Source organism: Zea mays, chromosome 10, assembly GCF_902167145.1.
Source record: "Zea mays cultivar B73 chromosome 10, Zm-B73-REFERENCE-NAM-5.0, whole genome shotgun sequence".
Classification (NCBI taxonomy): domain Eukaryota; kingdom Viridiplantae; phylum Streptophyta; class Magnoliopsida; order Poales; family Poaceae; genus Zea; species Zea mays.
This window is the reverse complement of record NC_050105.1, coordinates 102,658,287-102,679,498: the sequence shown is the minus strand read 5'-3', so window position 1 is coordinate 102,679,498 and position 21,212 is coordinate 102,658,287. Positions and strand designations below refer to the sequence as shown.

The window sequence follows — 21,212 nt, the reverse complement described above, 5'->3', positions numbered from 1 at the left end:
AATGCCTGCCGCATAGGAGGGCGTTGCGGACTGCGGCAGCCGGGGTCGATGGCGTGGCGGCTGCGCGCGGGGGATGAGTGAGGGAGGAGGTCTAGCGCAGCTGCACGCGAGGCAAGAAGATCCTAGGGTTTCGCGGGCGATTGACAGAGAGAGGGAGGCGTGGGCGAGGGAGGAGAGTACGACGTAGCCATGGTAGCGTCGACGGTGAGTTGGGGCGAGGATGGCTCCATCGGCATTGAAGGCGGTCTGGGGAAGGGCGCTGGGATTTGGGGCGAAGATGACTCCAGTGGAGGCGCGGCGCAGACGCAGGCGCTAATGGCTCGGTCGCAGTTGGAGGCGTCGCACGTGCGTTGGTGGCGGACTGGCGGGGGCACGGATGTCTGGTGGACGCCCTCACTAAGTACTTAAGGTGTATATATATATATATATATATATATATATATATATATATATATATATATATATATATATATATATATATATATATATATATATATATATATATATATGTGTGTGTGTGTGCTGGGATTAATTATTTACAGTGCAGGTGAAGCTTCATGTCGTCTCGCCCTCACAACCTTAATTACACACAATCTTATAGATGGACTAATATCTAGCAGTTTAATTGGGTACGTTCTTCATCAACGGCTAGGCTGTCGGGTAGGAGGGCTGCATGGCGAGGCCGCACAGACCCTCCTCGTCGGCGATGTCCCTCTCCATCCGGATGTACCCGGCCTCCCCCCAAGAGGTGCCCCACGAGTTCTTCATGACCCAATACTTGGTGCCGTCGCTGGCGACGCCATACCCGACGGCGGCGATCCCGTGGTCGAGCTCCGTGCCGCACGCGCCGGACAGGACGCCGCCCTTGTAGAACCTGAAGTGGGAGTCCCCTCCGTCGACGGCGACCGACACGGGCTGGTTGGCGACGGCCTTGCGCAGGGAGGCCTCGTCGTTGGCCGGCACGTCCTCGTAGCCCTTGATGGACGCCGCGTCGCCGGAGGCCTCGTTGGAGTTGCAGGTGCCGTCGGAGGCGGTGTACGGGTACCTGCTCTCGGTGGTGAGGCCGCCGTTGCCCACGATGAAGTCGAAGGCGTCGTCCATCTCGCCGCCCTCGCAGCCCTGGTCCATGCCGTTCACGTCGCAGTCCACTAGCTCCTGCTCCGAGAGGGAGACAAGCTTCCCCGTGCTCAGCTTCACGACGCCCTCCATGGACGCCACCGCGGAGAACGCCCAGCAGCAACCGCACTCACCTTGGTTCTTGATGGGCGTGACGGCGCCTTTGGTCCTCCAGTCCACGGACGCCGGAACGTCGTCGAGGCTGACGTTGGCGTACTTGAACCCTGTCGTCGCCGTCCGGCTCCGTCCCTTGCTGCTGGCCGCCGCAGTCTTGGGCCTGTAACCCGTCCAGGTGGCCCTGAACTCGTCGTCGGTGAGGTCGGCGAAACGGTTCGCCTCCAGCCAGAACTTGTGGTTGCCGGCGTTGACGGACTCGATGAGGGCCATGTTGGCCTTGAACACCTCGAACCGCCTCGCCTTCTCCGCGGCGTCGCTGTAGACGCGGTCGTACTTTGCCATCCACTCTTCGTGCCTGGCCACCATGGCCTGGTCCTGGTCCGCCAGGTCGCGCGCCGCCAGAGAGCCGCTGAGAGCGCAGGCCCAGGCGACGACGGAGAGGAGGACGAAAGCCGACGAGTAGTGAGTAGCCATGGCGTTTACTACGTTAGGCTTCTTGCTAGTAATGTATATACACTGGCTGTGGTTTTGAATGTGACTGTGTAGGGCATGCATGCATGGTGTATTTATAGAATAATCATGCCAAGGTTCTAGCTTAACAGCTGTAGAATAATCATAGAGATGCTGCGTGCCGTACGAGCTAGCGTCGAACGAACCAAAAACAACTACGACATGCGCATTACCTTTCGGGGCGAGCTGAAAATGACATTGTGGCCCGCCTGTTTGGCATAGCCAGTAAAGCTTTTCTTTAAGCTTCACTAATAGCTTTTTTTTATTAAAGCTGAATTGTTTTCGAAATTTTATCGGCTAAAATAGCTCCATATGTTAGGAAAACATAATTACAATACCCTATATTTTATTTTATTTATTTCTCATGCTTTTTTCTCACCGGTGCTCTTAGCTTTTTTCCTCCATGGCGACTACGGTCCGCGCGTGGCTGTCTCCTCCCGCCCTCGGCCTCGATGGCAGCGGCCCAAGCCAACTGTGCTACCGACTGTCACTCACGCCCTGTCATACCGGCGCGCCCACGCACCCTTCCCTGGGCCTCTGGCGTGTGCTCTGCTCTCTCCTGGGGGGCTGGGGATAACATTATTCTTTTCGTTACATTGGGACCCACAAGGATAAGGTAAAGCTGTGATACATTCATTTTTCTGCTTTGTTTTATTATATTATTTTATGACAGAAATATTAATTCTTAAAATTATTATTAAAAATAGGGGAAAGTGTTCATAAAATTATTGATAAAAGTCAGTCAAACAGAACTTATACGTTGACCAAAAGAACCTGTCTTCTTGCATGGAGAAAATTTGAAATTTGACGCCCAATTCGTAAGTCTTTCAAGATTTGATACCCTGACCAACATGTAAATAACTCAAAGTGATCCCACATGTCATCGTGAAAAGGTGCCTCAAATCTTGAAAGTCTTATGAATTGGATGTTAGGTAGTGTTTGGTTTTAGAGTATTGTGGTATGGAGTCGTTCCGTTCCAGTATATAGGGTGTTTGGTTTGATTCTAGATATAACCGAGTGACTCTAAAATAAGAATATTCCTCCAATACTAAGTATCTCTAGGCTAAAAAAACACCCGAACCAAGAATCCCTAGGCTCCAAAAAAACACCTGAACCCGTACGCTCGAGAGCACATCGTGTCCATCCCTCTCCCTTCGCTCGTTTCCTCTCCAACCTTCTCTACCGCCGCATCTCATCTGCCTCCGGCCACCGTCTGCCCACAATCTCTATGTGCCTCTATTCCTACCCTCTCGTCGTCGTGCCCCTGGTCTCCATGGCGGCTGTGTAATTTGCTTTTTCTAGAAAGAATAAACTCGCAACCATATCTACACGGCTATAGGTGTACATTTGGGCCGGGCCTGATGGGCCGGCCCGAAGCACGGAAAAAAAAGCACGGCCCATGCACGGCATGACCCGAAATATTTTAGTGCCGGGCTGGGTTTGGGCCGAGGTCGCGGCCCATGGGCGGGCACGAGCACGACCCGTTTAAGGCAGACACGAAATAGCCCATATAGAGGCACGAAAATGCTCATATATTTATTAAAACCACACTTCATTCCACATTTTCATGTACTTGATAAAGAACACAAAGCTAGAGATAATGTTAGTTAGATGTTTTTTATAGCTTTGAATTAGAGTATGTGATGTAATTTTATTTTTGTTATGAACATTATATAATGAACTGAACTTACAAACTTTATATAGAGCTGACTATACTCTATTTCTTTCTAACAAAATGATTTGTAAACGAGGTAGTCATTGCATAGCTCTGGTAACTTAATATAAATATTAAGTTTGCTTTTGGTCAAATTTATTTGTCTTATCTTTTATTTATTTTATTAACTCTGATGTGAATTTCGAGCCCTGTGAATTTTGGGCCAAAATTGAATTTCGGGTCCTAATGTGAATTTCGGGCTTTTATAATTTCGGGCCGCCCGAAATGAGCCCGGCACGTTTAAGCAATTACGGGCCGAGCCGTGGGCCGAGAGCTAGGCACATGGGCCGGCCCAGCACGGCCCGAAATTCAAACGGGCCGGACCGGCCCGAAATTCAAACAATACGGACCTTTTCGGGTTTGGGCCGGATCAGACCGGGCAGCCCGAATATACACCTATATACATGGCTAGCATGCAGCGCCATGGCCGTCCTTGCCGAGCAGCCACCATCAGATATGTCGTCCTTTTGTGATTTTCTTTTTTTGTCCTTTTGTGATTTGAGAACAGCACAAGTCCATTCTTTCTACGATTAGCATATTTCATGTTCCTTTTTCTTGGCATGGACACCTACACTCGGTTCAATTCTTGGCCCACGCCATCTTGTAGACTTCATAGCATACTAGCTAATGCTTTTGTTTTTTTACAGGTCATCCGGTTGCAAGTATTCAGGGGACAAAAAAGACTTCAGAGCTTAACGTATTATAATATTTTTTATTTCACATTTAAGTAGTGAAATTAAGCATGCATGTGGTTTCAATTGGTAACGTTGTCCTTTTTATATAGATGGAGAAGAAGTATATGCTTGTAGTGTACGTAGCTGCTGCTCATATGTTGCGTTCAATGATGGCTTGTGTTATTGAATCTAGAAAAAGAAAACGTCATGGTCATGCAGCAGTAGGGCAAATTAGTTATGGTCCAATTTATGAGAGAGATAGAAAAAGGATGGAGTATCTTGATGATAAAATTTGGAAGAGTGATGTCACTTGTGTTAATATGCTTAGACTTAATAGATCATCATTCTTCCGTTTTTGTAAACTTATTAGGAATTGTGGTCTATTACAAGACACCATACATATGTGTGTTGAGCAGCAAATTGTTATGTTTTTACACACAATCGACCACAATGTTAGCAATAGGTTAGTAGGCACTAATTTTGCTAGGTCTGGTGAAACCGTTAGTCGGTATTTCAACAAAGTACTTCATGTTGTTGGGGAGCTACAACATGACCTCATTAAACCACCATCATCAGCAACACCGACCAAAATCACTGGAAACCCACGGTGGGATCCTTACTTTAAGGTATCTTGCGAGTTAGACCTATTTATATCCAATGGTTTTATGTAGAATTTCCAATCCTTACATTTTTTTGTTCCAATGGGAAAATAGGATTGCATCAGGGCCATTGACGGCACACATGTTCGAGCCTCTGTTCCTAAGGAAATGGAGGCTGCGTTCCGTGGTAGGAAGAGTCACCCTACTCAAAATGTAATGGCAACAGTAGATTTTGATCTAAGGTTCACTTTTGTAATGGCCGGATGGGAGGGGACAACCCATGATGCCCTCATTTTACGAGATGCTTTAGAACGAGAAAATGGTCTTCGTGTCCCCGAAGGTAAAACCCTTATATAACTTATTTCATTAATTATGACATACATAATTACTAGTGTAGCTCATATACATTTCCTTGTATGATAGGCAAATTCTACCTAGTTGATGCGGGATACGGAGCCAAACCAGGTTTTTACCCCCTTTTCGTGGTGTGAGGTATCACTTGAATGAGTGGGGCAATAATCCGGTTCAAAATGAGAAAGAATTGTTCAACCATAGGCACTCATCCCTCAGAGTTACAGTAGAGCGTGCATTTGGATCTTTGAAGAGGGGATTCAAAATTTTCGATGATGTTATACCATTTTCTCCCTTCCCAACACAAGTAGAGATTGTTGTTGCTTCATGCATTATTCATAATTGGGTCATAGAAGATGGGGGTGATGAGTTCATCATACCTGAGGCCGAAGATGAGCTACCTAGTATTAATCATGAAAGATCATCGCATGAACAAGCAATGGAATATGCCTTTATGGTTAACTGTAGACAACAAATTGCTAATGCCATGTGGGAAGACCGCCAACAATACCAAAATACTACATGAGTGCTATGTTATCTGCTATCAATATGTACCTTTGCTTTATATGAAGCTTTGAGCTTATGATTTGTATGAAACAATGTATCTTTGATTTATGTGGAACTATGTACCTTTCATTTGTATGAAACAATGTATCTTAGATTTATGTGGAACTATGTAACTTTTATGTCACTAAATTTTGATTATCTTGTAGCTTTGAGCTTATGATTATCTTGTTTTGGACAAAGGTTGATCCATGGAGGGAGAGGTAAAAAGTGGTGGTGGGAACACATAGTGGACATCAAGCTAGTCCACTTTTGTGCAAAATTTTCTTGCCAACCTTGTAGCTAATGGCACCAAAATATCCACTGGCTTCAAGAAGGTGCATCTCAACGGTTGTGCTAAGGCTCTTAATGATCATTTCAAGCTTAATAGGACTGCAGATCAGATTGCTAATCATTCGAAGACATTGAAAAAAGTATACTGGAATCAACTACCTTAAAAACTTGAGTGCTTCTCTTTGGGATGAAGATCAATTCATCATTTCTCTTGATCATGAGCACTATACAAACCATTTTGAGGTAATATATATTGCTTCATCATACTTTTTATTGAATGCAGTGTTGATGTCTATGTACTAATTATCTTATTGCATACAGGATGAAAGAAACAAGGGTGATGATGAGTTCATAAACAAGCCTCTTCCCTACTATGGCAACCTTGCTACATTTTTTGGCAATAGTGTTGCATCATGACGAATTGCAAAGACATCAAATGACCCTCTTGCTGTTGATGATGGTGAAAATGTGCAAAAGGAAGGGTGTATTGCAACATCTAGTGTTGTCCATGAGAATGACACTGCAGCAACATCTGCAACTAAACCATCCAAGAAGGCCAAGAGGGAAGACAATGATACTGAATTCTTAGTTGAAGCATTTCAGCATGCCACTCAAACACTAGCTAGTGCCATCAAGGAGGCAGCAAACAAACCTTTGCCAGCCAGCTTGTTTGAAGTTGTAGACAATATTCCAGGATTTGAGATTGCGCACAAGTCCAAGTATTATTCTCATTTGGTTTCTAATCCTGACGTTGCACATGCTTTCATGGATGTGCCATTGCTTTACAAGGTCTCTACGATTACCGACTTTGTTAATGAGAAGTTTTATGCTTTATGGTAAGCTAATAAGACATTTGGCAATTTGTATGGATCTATGTAAGGACCTATGTTTATTTGAAACTATGTATGGACATGTGTGTGATATGTTATGACTACTTATTTTGGACATAACACTTTTGTGATGGTTGTATGGATGTGCCATGTGTAAGATTATGGAGTAATTATTATACATTTTATGATCTATATTTATATTTGTCATTTTAAGATATGACTAATGGTTGTATGAATGTGTCATGTTAGAAAATTATCTATTTGCACTCATCAACCAAACACAGAACAGAGCCACTCCGTTCCGCTTTACTCTTGAACCAAACATAGAATGAAATCGCTCCATTCTACTTTACTCTAGAACCAAACAAAAAACAGAGTGGCTCTTGTCTGACTGCCAAACACAAAATAGAGCCATTCTATTACTAGTGGTGGTCACTTGTTCTCAAATGCTATAAATCAAGAACAAGGCAACACAATTGTTAATGGTTAAAGACCTTCGTCCTTCGAAACATTATTTCCTCTTGAATATAATGATCTTTAGACAAATGTCATGAAGGACATACCTTCATCATTTCAGCATGTAAATGTAAATGTAAATAAGTAAAGGAACACAAAGGAATAAAGGTAATAATAATTATGTATAAATAATATATTTATTCTTGTATTCCGTAAACATGAATAAACATCAATAATATTCATATTATATTGGTACCTTTGGCTTGCCAGAAGGTGAGGGTACGAGAATGACACGAGAGTGATTACAATCCAGCGTGAACAGTACGGGGGTACTGTTCATCTATTTATAGGCACGGGACGCATCCTGGGTAAAATTACATCTGTGCCCTCGAACGCTTGTTTACAAGTAACTAAAACCAATAAGGCCCTATCTAGTCCTTTTTCCTTCTTTGCTTGGTCTGGGATGAAGCCATTGAGCTTCGGCATCTCGCACTGTCGCCTCTACACAGAATCTTCGTCTTGAGGAGCTAAACCGAGGCTGAAGGTGGCTTCGGCGATCCTTTGTATCATCTTGCCGAAGGTGTTTTTTCCTTGAGGACCTTCGGCGAAGAAGAAGACCCCCAACAGTAGCCCATTCGCGGTGCTAGATCGTTTTTTCGTAACGAGCTCGATCCGTGAAAAATACGAAGGCTTCGGAATGCCAAAGGTCCGAAAACACCTTCCTTGAGCTTGTTGTCGAAAAACGATTAAAATATTCCGAACGTTGAATGGTCCACCGCTTAGCCAGTGTAGGTGGTGTGGCGGTTTGCCTTCTTCCCCTACAGCATTATATAAACAGACAGGATGATGAGAAGTTACCACAGCATTCATTGCCATCGCACTGTTGTGCTATTAAAATTTTAACCAAAGCCAAAGCTTTCCCGGATTGTTCCTTGCAGACACACGCTTCGTCATTCGGAACCAACTTCGGCTTAAGGAACCGTGAAACTTAAGATGGCTCGAGTGAGATCCACCGCTACAGTGTCCTATGAGGGTGATGATGCTGAGACGACAGAGACAACGCCAATATCAGAAATGATGAGGCGATCAGGTATAGTGGTATCAGAAAAAGTTGTTTCCGAAGATGAAGCTATCGAAGCTGAGCAGACTGCAGCTGAGGACGGGAGTGATGATGAAGCTGAGGAAGACTACAATATTTTGAGCTCGTTGAAGCCAAGCCACATCGAATTTGGAAAATCTACTATGACGGCAGAGGACATGATTATGCTGAAGAAGTTGGGTTATTTTAGGGAAGCTGAGAGCAAACTTGTCCGCTTTGCTGGGGAGGAAGTGGTTCTCGAGCCAAAAGAGGACAAAGTTGTTGTTTTCAAGAGCTTCTTCAGGGCAGGGCTTCGGTTCCCTTTATATGACATAATAGGAGAAGTTTTTAAAGAAATTTGAGATATATCTTCATCAGCTAACATCAAATGCATCGTCACACTTAGTGTTTATATATGGGCCCTCCGAAGCCAGGGCATGAGTGCCAATGCCGAAGGTTTCTGCCGGGTGCATGAGTTGCACTACCAGACGAAGGCCAGGGTAGATGTCCTTCACAAAAATTTTGGATGCTATAATTTTGCTTATCGAAAGGATACCAAGGCCCCAGTCATCGGCTACCACGCCAAGCGGCCGACCGGGTGGACGAGTGAATTGTTCTACATAAAAGCGGACGAGAAGAAGAGGGAAAAATTGATGACTATGGTCATGAGTCCGATGAGATTGAGCTTCGGAATGACAAGGACCCTGTGCCACATGCAACTTGGCTCCCCGTGCCAGCTGGCCGAGGTCGAATTTAGAGTGGTAGCTGCTGAGATTAGCACTAGAGACCTAGTGCAGGAATACTTGGCAAATAGAACATTTCCAACCTCTAGCGGCTAGGGGATGCCGAAGAAAAAGGAAGGGGGGAAAAGGTATGAACTTGTTCGGCTCCCTTATCAGTTAAAATTTGAGAAGTAGTTCAAGAAGCCATGCAGTGAGTGGTTAGAAATGATCGAAACTATGTGCAATGAAATTCTTGGCAACTACACTAAGAAAGAGGACCAGCTAATGACTGCTGCCTTCGGTACCCGGCCAAAACGAAGGCTGAACTAGGTAATGGATGCATTGAACTTCGAATACCCAGATTATGAGAAGCTTGACGATGGGGTCGGGGGGGGTGAAAAGAAAAAGGGTTGTTAGCATCCTAAGTAGGCAAGCTGCCCGGTCCGTAAAAGAAGATGAAAAGGCCCTGAAGAAGCAAAAATAGCGCCAGAGCCGAAGGCAACAATTTCTAAGAAGCGAAAGCCTGACCGGATACCTTCTACTGAACCAAAGGTAGACGAAGTAGCAGAGAAAACCCCTTCATCGCCGTCTGCTGTCGAAGTGGTCAAAATTTTGAAGGTAATGACTGAATCTCCACCATTCAAGCTGCTAAGTCCTCTAGGATTGGAACTGACAAAACTTTTATAGAGGAAGGAAACGCCTTCGGCTACAGAGGAGAAGATTGAAGGGCAAAAGAAACGGCGAATTGTGAATGTAATGCAAGCAATTGAGCAAACGTCGCCTTCAGCTTCAGCGACGAAAGCAGCAATTCCTGCGGATGCCGAAGATGCTGCAAAGCCGAAGCTGAAGACCTTGCAGCCACAATGTCAGAAATTGACAAGCTTGTATCAGATGTGGTTGCAGAGAAGACAAGTGTAGTTGCAGAGGAAAACATGGTCGCAGTGCCAGATAAAGGAAAGAAAATTGATAATACTCCTTCGAGCAAGAAAGATTTTGATCTTCGGCACCTGGGTGACCAAGAACTTTCTGAGGAGGACAAGTTAGAATTAAAAGAATTTGCTATATCTTGTGGTTACCAACCGGGGTCCATGCTCTTCGGTGGGGTCGATGAGGAAATCTTAGGATGCATTCGCGACCGCGCCGGAGCGAAGATTGTCAGCACCCTATCCAAGAGTGTTGGATTCCCGAAGTTGGAGACCGACAATAGCTGCTACCGACAGCAACATATTGTCGGTAGTTTATTTATTCCAACTTCAAGGTGAGAATTTTCTCTAGATTTTTTTATATATATATTACCTTCGTAGTGGATTGAGTGTTCTAATTTTAACTTGTTTTGCAGAGCATGTTATTAAGCAAGGCCTTGAAAATGCAGCAGGATACTGAGGATAGAAGAAACGAAGTTATAATTGAAGGCATAGAGGATAAAATTAAAGAACTTGAAGCTTCTTTAAAGGAAAAAGACATCCTGCTGCAATCAGCCAAAGGCTCCCACGCAGAAGCACGATCTCAGAATAATAAGTTGAGCGAGGAGCTAGACGAAGCTTGAACAATTTTGAACGAAAGGTCATAGCGCTTCGACCACGAGACAAAGGAGCTCAAAGCAAAGGTCGAAGTCGAAGCTGAAAGAAATACAAAGCTATTGAGAACCTTCGAAACAAGTGCTCTGACTTTACCACTCGATGCATTAATCGGTTGAAGGGAATATTTAACTTGGTTGGAGCTACTTCTAAAGAAATCAACCCTTCGGCCGAAGATATCCCCGGGGCCTTCGAACATATTGAAAATGAAGTTTAAGCCCTTGATGAAGTTATAACTGTGAACGAAGATTTGTGTGCCCTAGTGGCTTCACGCGACACAACTGCATCATTTATGAAGGCTGGGTGCAATCACGCCAAAATTGTTAATAAGCCTATTTTCAATCTTTCAACATCAGATCTAGTTGATATTCCAGTCGAAGCCCGAAGCAAAGGAAACAGATTTATTACGGCAAAGGGCGGGCGTGAACTGGCCGGGGATGGAGCACGGAAACTACTTAACTCAGTATGAAACTTTTACCTTTGTCTTCTTTACCTTGGTTTTCCTTTATTAAATTTCCTATTACCTTATACCTTCATCTCTCTGCAGGATGGTGGCGCCGAAGGTCGTTAGTCCGAAGCTTGTTCCGAAGTACTGAAGATTCTAGTACTTCCTTTTGTATCTATCTGTAGAAAGACATAGGAACTCTTTGCATCATTTGGCAAAAAAATGTAATTGACAGTTGAACAAAATATTGTACTTATTTGTGAATACCTTGTAATATAATTTTACCTTTTCGCTCATGTGTGAATTGCTTTGTTGTGGACGAAACCCATGTTTGCAATATTCTGAGCCAAAAGCGAAAAACACCTTCCCTTCTTTTCGTTCACATCGAAGCATTTTTTCATAAAAGACGAAGTACCTCCATACGCCACGAAGTTTTATATGAGACGGAGTAGCTTCGTATTCAACGAAGCATTTTGTCACTAAAGACAGGCATCTTCTGTGTTTCCTATTAATGTCTGTGCTTTATGTCATGATGATGATCCTACGATGTCTAATGAATGTTTGTATGAATGCAAAAGATGATGTGATGAATTATGCAAATGTATGCCAAAAACACACCCAGACTCTGCATCCCCTTAGGAACGACTTTGGAGTCTCTTCACCTTTTACTTAGGTGGTATTTCAGCTCTGCATTCCCTTAGGAACGACTTTGGAGCTTCTTCACCTTTGACTTAGGTGGCATTTAAGCTCTGCATCCCCTTAGGAATGACTTTGGAGCTTCTTCACCTTTGATTTAGGTGGTATTTTAGCTCTGTATTCCCTTAGGAACGACTTTGGAGCTTCGTAACTTACTTTGCGTGCCTTCAGGAACAACTTTGTAACTTCTTCACCTCTTGGGTGACATTTTAGCTCTGCATCCCCTTAGGGATGACTTTTGAGCTTCTTCATGACCTCTTGCACTCGATGGTGCGAATCCTAATGTTACATTTTACATGTGGGGGAATTTGGCCTTGTATTGCAGAGGGCTAAACAAAAAATGAAAATTACAACCTATGGCCCCATTAAAAACCTTTCTCCCCTCTTGAAAGGAAAATGGTGCCATAGGGAAAATAAGAAAATTACATTGTTTATACATAATATCGTCGAAGCTCATCCGCATTCCAAGACCTGGGTATGTCGTTGTCGTCCATGTCTTTCAGTCTGTAAGACCCGGGTCTTGACGAAGATACCACCAAAAAGGGACCTTCCCACTTGAGTTGAAGCTTCCCCACTATATCAGGGTTGGCCACCCTTCGAATCACCAAATGGCATGGCTTGATATTCTTCAATCTTACTTTTATATCACTCCATTTGATTGTTTTGGCCTGGTATTTATTGATGTGCTCTATTGCTTGTAGTCTGGTCCCTTCTATGGTGTCTTTTGTTATTTGGCAATCACCTTCGTCCTCTGTCGAAGCTAGGGTTATTATTGAACCCGTTCTTGCTTCTTCCAGTGTAATTGCTTCATCACCGAACAGAAGTTTGAACGGGGTAAATCCTGTTGACCTTGATACAGCAGTGTTGTGGTTCCACACCACTTTTATTAATTCGTCTGGCCACTTTCCTTTGGGTTGGTTGAAGATTGACTTCATTATTCCTGTTATTATGATTCCATTTGCTCTTTCTACCAATCCATTTGACTCCGGATGCCTCACTGATGCGAAGTGTATTTTTGTACCAATCTAGCTACAAAAGGTTTTGAATGTTTCAGCATCAAACTGAGTTTCGTTATCAACTGTTATAGCCTCCGGCACACCAAAGCGACAAACAATACTCTGCCAAAAGAATTTCTAGACCGTGGCCGAAGTTATTGTAGCTAAGGGATTTGCTTCAATCCACTTAGAAAAGTACTCCATTGCCACCACAATATATTTCAAGTTGCCTTTGTGCTGGTGGGAGTGGTCCTAGCAAATCCAGGACCCACCTTTGCAATGGCCAGGTTGGCTGTATTAACTAGGTTAGAGACGAAGGTTGCTTCTGGTCTCTGGCGTATCTTTGGCAATTTTCACATTTTGAACCAAATTCGTGGCATCCAAAGCTGCCTTCAGCCAGTAAAAACCTTGTCTAAAAACCTTCCCCAGTAAAGGCCTAGACCCAATATGAGCCCCACATAATCCACCATGGTGGAGATGCAAGCTTAGATCCGCCAAGATCGACAGCAGCCACCACCTCCACCACCATTAGCACCACCCAGGGATAAGCATAGGGAGTTTATGAGTCATAAGCCATCCACCTTCTCTAGCTCTCTAGATCCACTTCAGGTAGATGATTGGATGAAGACAATGGATAAAATGCTTAACATCACTCAGTGCACCGATAGAGATAAGGTCCTCTATGCACTGGGTCACCTCACTGGCCTCGTTGCAGACTGGTGGGACTCTTATTGTGTTGCTCATGTCGCTGCTGACACCATCGCATGGGCAAAGTTTTCCACTAATTTCAGCAATTATCATATTCCTGCTGGACTGATGAAGATCAAGAAGAAGGAATTCCTCTCCCTCAAGCAGGGGAATATGACAGTGAGTGAATACAGAGATAAATTCATTCAACTATCAAGGTATGCTCTAGAGGAAGTTGCCGATGATGAGAGGAAACATGAGAAGTTCCTCGAGGGACTCATTGGGCCACTCCAGTACCAGTTGATGTTGAGAGCACCTAGAGGGGGGGGTGAATAGGTGATCCTGTGAAACTTAAACTTATAGCCACAAAAACTTGTTAAGTGTTAGCACAATAATCGCCAAGTGGCTAGAGAGGAGTCTCAACAAAACACAATACCACAAGAGATCAAACACAGAGATGACACAGTGGTTTATCCCGTGGTTCGGCCAAGACCAACGCTTGCCTACTCCACGTTGTGGCGTCCCAACGGACGAGGGTTGCAATCAACCCCTCTCAAGCGGTCCAAAGACCAACTTGAATACCACGGTGTTTTGCTTTGCCTTTCAATATCCCGTTTGCGAGGAATCTCCACAGCTTGGAGCCTCTCGCCCTTACACTTGAGATTCACAAAGAAATACGGAGTAAGGGAGGGAAGCAACACACACAAATCCACAGCAAAATGCGCACACACACGGCCAAGAATCGAGCTCAAAAGACTATCTCAAAGTTCTCACTAGAACGGAGCTCGAATCACTGAGAATGACAAACGAATGCGCAAAGACTGAGTGTGGATGATCAAGAATGCTCTAAGGTTGCTTGGTGTACTCCTCCATGCGCCTAGGGGTCCCTTTTATAGCCCCAAGGCAGCTAGGAGCCGTTGAGAGCAAATCTGGAAGGCTGATCTTGCCTTCTGTCGTCGGGTGCACCGGACAGTCCGGTGCACACCGGACACTGTCCGGTGCCCGATTTCCTTCCAAAAATGGCGCAGTTGACCGTTGGCCGCCAGAGAGCCGTTGGCGCACCGGACAGTCCGGTGCCCCCTTCTAGCCGTTGGCTCGGCCATGTGTCCCGCGCAGATCGCGCGGCCGACCGTTGGCCCGGCCGACTGTTGGCTCACCGGACAGTCCGGTGCACACCGGATAGTCCGGTGAATTATAGCCGTACGCCATCGGCGAATTCCCGAGAGCGGCCACTTCACGCCGAGTCAGTCTGGCGCACCGGACACTGTCCGGTGCACCACCGGACAGTCCGGTGTGCCAGACCGAGCTGAGTCTTGGCTGTACCCTGCCAAGCCTTTTTCACCTCTTTTCTTTTCTTCTTCTTTCTGTTTCTAACACTTAGACAATTATATTAGTACACAAAACCAATGTACTAAGGCTTAGAAACATACCTTTACTCTTGATTTGCACTTTGTCCATCCATGAGCATAAATTCACATTTAAGCACTTGTGTTGGCACTCAAACACCAAAATACTTAGAAATGGCCCAAGGGCACATTTCCCTTTCAATCTCCCCCTTTTTGGTGATTTATGCCAACACAATATAAAGCAACTAGAACAAGTGCAATATCACTTCAAATAAAACTCAAATTTATTTTGATTCAATTTTGGCATATATGGATCATCCTTTGCCACCACTTGGTTTGTTTTTGCAAATCAAACTCAAATCTCTATCTCTAAGTCAAACACATATGTTGAAGCATAAAGAGAGTCATTCCAGAAGAGATTGATCAAAGATTTCAAAAACTCCCCCTATTTCCCATAATCAACACTTCTCCCCACAAGAAGTCAACTTTTGACAAGAGAGACAATAAAAGAGTTCTGACAAAACAAAAAACTCTATTCTACTATTTTCAAAATCTCTCAAGTGGTAGCTGATCCATTTATCGCTTTGGCCTTTATTTTCTCCCCCTTTGGCATCAAGCACCAAAACGGGATTAATCTTGGCCCATTAACCCCATTGCCTCACCAAAATCTTCAATTAAGAGCAAATAGGCAATAAGAGTTAAAAGATGAACTTGGAAAAGTTACTCTTTTCATCGGAGTGCAGTGGAAGTCTTTCATGGTCCAAGTCCACCTTGTCCCTTTCCATTCTCCTTCGAGACTAAATCACGCAAACTCAAGCATATGGTTAGTCTCAAAGGGTCAAGTTGTAACACATCTCCCCCTAAAACTGTGCATCACTTTGCAACGGACTTGTGAGGTCCCGGGAATGTTTGTACAACTTGAGCACCACAATAAGCAACAAAATGCAGAATGAACATGATTAAAGGCATAAACACATGTATGCTACAATTCAATCCAAGTTCCGCGAATCTAAGACATTTAGCTCACTACGCAGCCTGCAAAAGGTCTTCTCATCTAGAGGCTTGGTAAAGATATCGGCTAGCTGGTTCTCGGAGCTAACATGAAACACTTCGATATCTCCCTTTTGCTGGTGGTCTCTCAAAAAGTGATGCCGGATGTCAATGTGCTTTGTGCGGCTGTGCTCAACAGGATTTTCCGCTATTCGAATAGCACTCTCATTATCACATAGGAGTGGGACTTTGCTCAGATTGTAGCCAAAGTCCCGGAGGGTTTGCCTCATCCAAAGTAGTTGCGCGCAACACTGTCCTGCGGCAACATATTCGGCCTCAGCGGTGGATAGGGCAACGGAGGTTTGTTTCTTAGAATTCCATGACACCAGGGACCTTCCTAAGAATTGGCACGTCCCCGATGTACTCTTCCTATCGACCTTACATCCAGCATAGTCGGAATCTGAATATCCAATTAAGTCAAAGGTAGACCCCTTTGGATACCAGATCCTGAAGCAAGGCGTAGCAACTAAATATCTAAGGATTCGCTTCACTGCCACTAAGTGACATTCCTTAGGATCGGATTGAAATCTAGCACACATGCATACACTAAGCATAATATCCGGTCTACTTGCACATAAATAAAGTAAAGACCCAATCATAGACCGGTATGCCTTTTGATCAACGGACTTACCTCCTTTGTTGAGGTGGGTGTGTCCGTCGGTCCCCATCGGAGTCTTTGCGGGCTTGGCGTCCTTCATCCCAAACCGCTTCAGCAAGTCTTGCGTGTACTTCGTTTGAGAGATGAAGGTGCCATCCTTGAGTTGCTTCACTTGGAACCCAAGGAAGTAGTTCAACTCGCCCATCATAGACATCTCGAATTTCTACGTCATCACCCTGCTAAACTCTTCACAAGACTTTTTATTAGTAGAACCAAATATTATGTCGTCGACATAAATTTGGCACACAAAAAGATCACCATTGCAAGTCTTAGTGAAAAGAGTTGGATCGGCTTTCCCAACCTTGAAAGCATTAGCAATTAAAAAGTCTCTAAGGCATTCATACCATGCTCTTGGGGCTTGCTTAAGTCCATAGAGCGCCTTAGAGAGCTTACACACGTGGTCGGGGTACCGTTCATCCTCGAAGCCAGGGGGTTGCTCTACGTACACCTCCTCCTTGATCGGCCCATTGAGGAAAGCGCTCTTCACATCCATTTGGTACAACCTGAAAGAATGGTGAGCGGCATATGCTAGCAAGATACGAATTGATTCTAGCCTAGCCACAGGAGCAAAAGTCTCCTCAAAGTCCAAACCTGCGACTTGGGCATAACCTTTTGCCACAAGTCGAGCCTTGTTCCTCGTCACCACCCCGTGCTTGTCTGTTTGTTGCGGAACACCCACTTGGTTCCCACAACATTTTGCTTGGGACGAGGCACCAGTGTCCAAACTTCATTGCGCTTGAAGTTGTTGAGTTCCTCCTGCATGGCCAATACCCAATCCGGATCTAGCAAGGCCTCCTCTACCCTGAAAGGCTCAATAGAAGAGACAAAGGAGTAATGCTCACAAAAATTAACTAATCGAGATCGAGTAGTTACTCCCTTGCTAATGTCACCCAAAATTTGGTCGACGGGATGATCCCTTTGAATCACCGCTCGAACTTGGGTTGGAGGTGCCGGTTGTGCTTCTTCCTCCATCACGTGATCATCTTGTGCTCCCCCTTGATCACACACCTCCTGTTCATCGTCTTGAGTTGGGGGATGCACCGTTGTTGAGGAAGAAGGTTGATCTCGTTCATCTTGTTCCTGTGGCCGCACTTCTCCAATCGCCATGGTTCGTATAGCGGCCGTCGGAACATCTTCTTCATCTACATCATCACAATCAACAACTTGCTCTCTTGGAGAGCCATTAGTCTCATCAAATACAACGTCGCTAGAGACTTCAACCAAACCCGATGATTTGTTGAAGACTCTATACGCCTTTGTATTTGAGTCATAACCTAACAAAAACCCTTCTACAGCTTTGGGAGCAAATTTAGAATTTCTACCCTTTTTCACTAGAATGTAGCACCTGCTCCCAAATACACGAAAGTAAGATACATTGGGTTTGTTACCGGTTAGTAGCTCATACGAAGTCTTCTTGAGGAGGCGATGAAGGTAGACCCTATTGATGGCGTGGCAAGCCGTGTTCACGGCTTCCGACCAAAATCGCTCGGGGGTCTTGAATTCTCCAAGCATCGTCCTCGCCATATCGATGAGCGTCCTGTTCTTCCTCTCTACCACACCATTTTGTTGTGGTGTGTAGGGAGCGGAGAACTCGTGCTTGATCCCCTCCTCCTCAAGGAACTCTTCCACTTGAAGGTTCTTGAACTCGGACCCGTTGTCGCTCCTTATCTTCTTCACCTTGAGTTCAAATTCATTTTGAGCTCTCCTGAGGAAGCGCTTGAGGGTCCCTTGGGTTTCAGACTTATCCTGCAAAAAGAACACCCAAGTGAAGCGGGAAAAGTCATCAACAATAACTAGACCATACTTACTTCCTCCTATGCTTAGATAGGCGACGGGTCCGAAGAGGTCCATGTGCAGCAGCTCCAGAGGTCTTGAAGTGGTCATCACACTCTTGCTGTGATGCGCTCCTCCTACTTGTTTACCTTGCCTTGATTCCCATCACCGAATATAATTGAATCTTGGGAATCCTTATTCTTGACGTAGGAGGTGAACATCTTCTTCTCCCCCGTCATATGGTTTGTGCATCCGCTGTCAATAATCCAGCTTGAACCCCCGGATGCATAAACCTGCAAGGCAAATTTAGGCTTAGGACTTAGGTACCCAACTCTTGTTGGGTCCTACAAGGTTAGTCACAATTGTCTTAGGGACCCAAATGCAAGTTTTATCACCCTTGCATTTTGCCCCTAATTTCCTAGCAATCACCTTTCTATCCTTTCTACAAATTGCAAAGGAAGCATTCAAAGCATGATATATTGTAGAAGGTTCATTAACTTTCCTAGGAACATTAGCAACCTTTCTTCTAGGTATATTATGAACAACATTTCTCCTACCAACATTTCTATCATGCACATAGGAAGAACTAGAAGCAAACCTGGCATGAGAATCAAAATCATCATTATGACTCCTATAAGCCTTTCTAGTTTGTCTCCTATCATGGTACATAAAATCATGGTTCTTTTTAGCACTACTTGCCATAGGGGCCTTCCCTTTCTCCTTTGCGGAGATGGGAGCCTTATGGCTTGTTAAGTTCTTGGCTTCCCTCTTGAAGCCAAGCCCATCCTTAATTGAGGGGTGTCTACCAATCGTGTAGGCATCCCTAGCAAATTTTAGTTTATCAAAATCACTTTTGCTAGTCTTAAGTTGAGCATTAAGACTAGCCAATTCATCATTAAGTTTGGAAATTGAAACTAGGTGTTCACTACACGCATCAATGTCAAAATCTTTACACCTATTACAAGTTTCAACAATTTCCACACAGGATGTTGATTTACTAGCTACTTCTAACTTAGCATTCAAATCAGTATTAACACTTTTTAATTTAGAGATGGATTCATGACAAGTGGATAATTCACTAGAGAGCATCTCATTCCTTTTAATTTCTAGAGCAAGAGAATTTTGTGCACTAACAAATTTATCATGCTCCTCATATAAAAGATCCTCTTGTTTTTCTAGTAATCTATTCTTGTCATTCAAAGCATCAATCAACTCATTAATCTTATTAATTTTAGATCTATCTAATCCCTTGAATAAGCATGAGTAATCTATCTCATCATCATCACTAGACTCATCCTCACTTGAAGAAGCATAAGTACTAGTATCATGAGTGCTTACTTTCTTCTCCCTTGCCATGAGGCAAGTGTGACGCTCGTTGGGGAAGAGGGATGACTTGTTGAAGGCGGTGGCGGCGAGTCCTTCATTGTCGGAGTCGGAGGAGGAGCAATCCGAATCCCACTCCTTTCCTATATGTGCCTCGCCCTTGGCCTTCTTGTAATGCTTCTTCTTCTCCCTTTTGTTCCCCTTTTCCTGGTCACTTTCATTATCGGGACAGTTAGCAATGAAATGACCAATCTTACCACATTTGAAGCACGAGCGCTTCTCCTTTGTCTTGGTCTTGCTTGGCTGTCCCTTGCGACCTTTAAGCGCCATCTTGAAGCGCTTAATGATGAGGGCCATCTCCTCATTATTGAGCCCGGCCGCCTCAACTTGCGCCACCTTGCTTGGTAGTGCCTCCTTACTCCTCGTTGCCTTGAGAGCAATGGGTTGAGGCTCATGAGTAGGACCGTTCAACGCGTCGTCCACGTATCTCGCCTCCTTGATCATCATTCTCCCGCTTACAAACTTCCCTAGAACTTCTTCGGGCGACATCTTGGTGTACCTAGGATTTTCACGAATATTGTTCACCAAGTGAGGATCAAGAACGGTAAAGGACCTTAGCATTAGGCGAACGACGTCGTGGTCCGTCCATCGCGTGCTTCCGTAGCTCCTTATTTTGTTGATAAGGGTCTTGAGCCGGTTGTATGTTTGAGTTGGCTCCTCGCCCCTTATCATTGTGAACCGTCCAAGCTCGCCCTCCACCAACTCCTTCTTGGTGAGCAAGGTGACATCATTCCCCTCATGAGAGATCTTGAGGGTGTCCCAGATCTGCTTGGCATTGTCCAAGCCGCTCACCTTATGGTACTCGTCCCTGCACAAGGAGGCTAGCAACACAGTAGTAGCTTGTGCATTTTTATGAATCTGTTCATTAATAAACATGGGACTATCCGTACTATCAAAGTGCATTCCACTTTCTACAATCTCCCATATGCTAGGATGGAGAGAGAACAAGTGACTACGCATTTTGTGACTCCAAAATCCGTAGTCCTCTCCATCAAAATGAGGAGGTTTACCAAGTGGAATAGATAATAAATGAGTATTAGTACTTTGAGGAATACGAGAGTAATCAAAAGAAAAGTTCGAATTGACTGGTTTCTTTCTCTCGTAGTCGTTGTGGTCGTCGTCCTTTTGGGAGGAAGTAGACTCATCGCTATCGTAGTAGACAATCTCCTTGATGCGTCTTGTCTTCTTCTTCTTCCCATCCTTGTGTCTGTGGCCCGAGCTCGAGTCGTTGGACTTGTCATCCTTTGGCTCGTTGACGAAGGACTCCTTCTCCTTGTCGTTGATCACGATTCCCTTCCCTTTAGGATCCATCTCTTCGGGCGGTTAGTCCCTTTCTTGAAGAGAACGGCTCCGATACCAATTGAGAGCACCTAGAGGGGGGGTGAATAGGTGATCCTGTGAAACTTAAACTTATAGCCACAAAAACTTGTTAAGTGTTAGCACAATAATCGCCAAGTGGCTAGAGAGGAGTCTCAACAAAACACAATACCACAAGAGATCAAACACAGAGATGACACAGTGGTTTATCCCGTGGTTCGGCCAAGACCAACGCTTGCCTACTCCACGTTGTGGCGTCCCAACGGACGAGGGTTGCAATC

General features: G+C 44.6%; 1 protein-coding gene across 1 annotated transcript; it reads right to left on the bottom strand.

Annotated features, from left to right (window-relative positions):
• Window positions 1-528: 528 nt before the first annotated feature.
• LOC103641507 (senescence-specific cysteine protease SAG39) lies at window positions 529-1,728 on the bottom strand. Its single transcript, XM_008664851.2, has one exon. The coding sequence runs from the start codon at window positions 1,705-1,707 to the stop codon at window positions 649-651; it is 1,059 nt and encodes a 352-aa protein (XP_008663073.1). The 5' UTR covers window positions 1,708-1,728; the 3' UTR covers window positions 529-648.
• Window positions 1,729-21,212: the final 19,484 nt, after the last annotated feature.

Coding starts and splice junctions, on each gene's coding strand:
- LOC103641507 (XM_008664851.2), bottom strand. CDS start 1,707: ATGGCTACTCACTACTCGTCGGCTTTCGTCCTCCTCTCCGTCGTCGCC.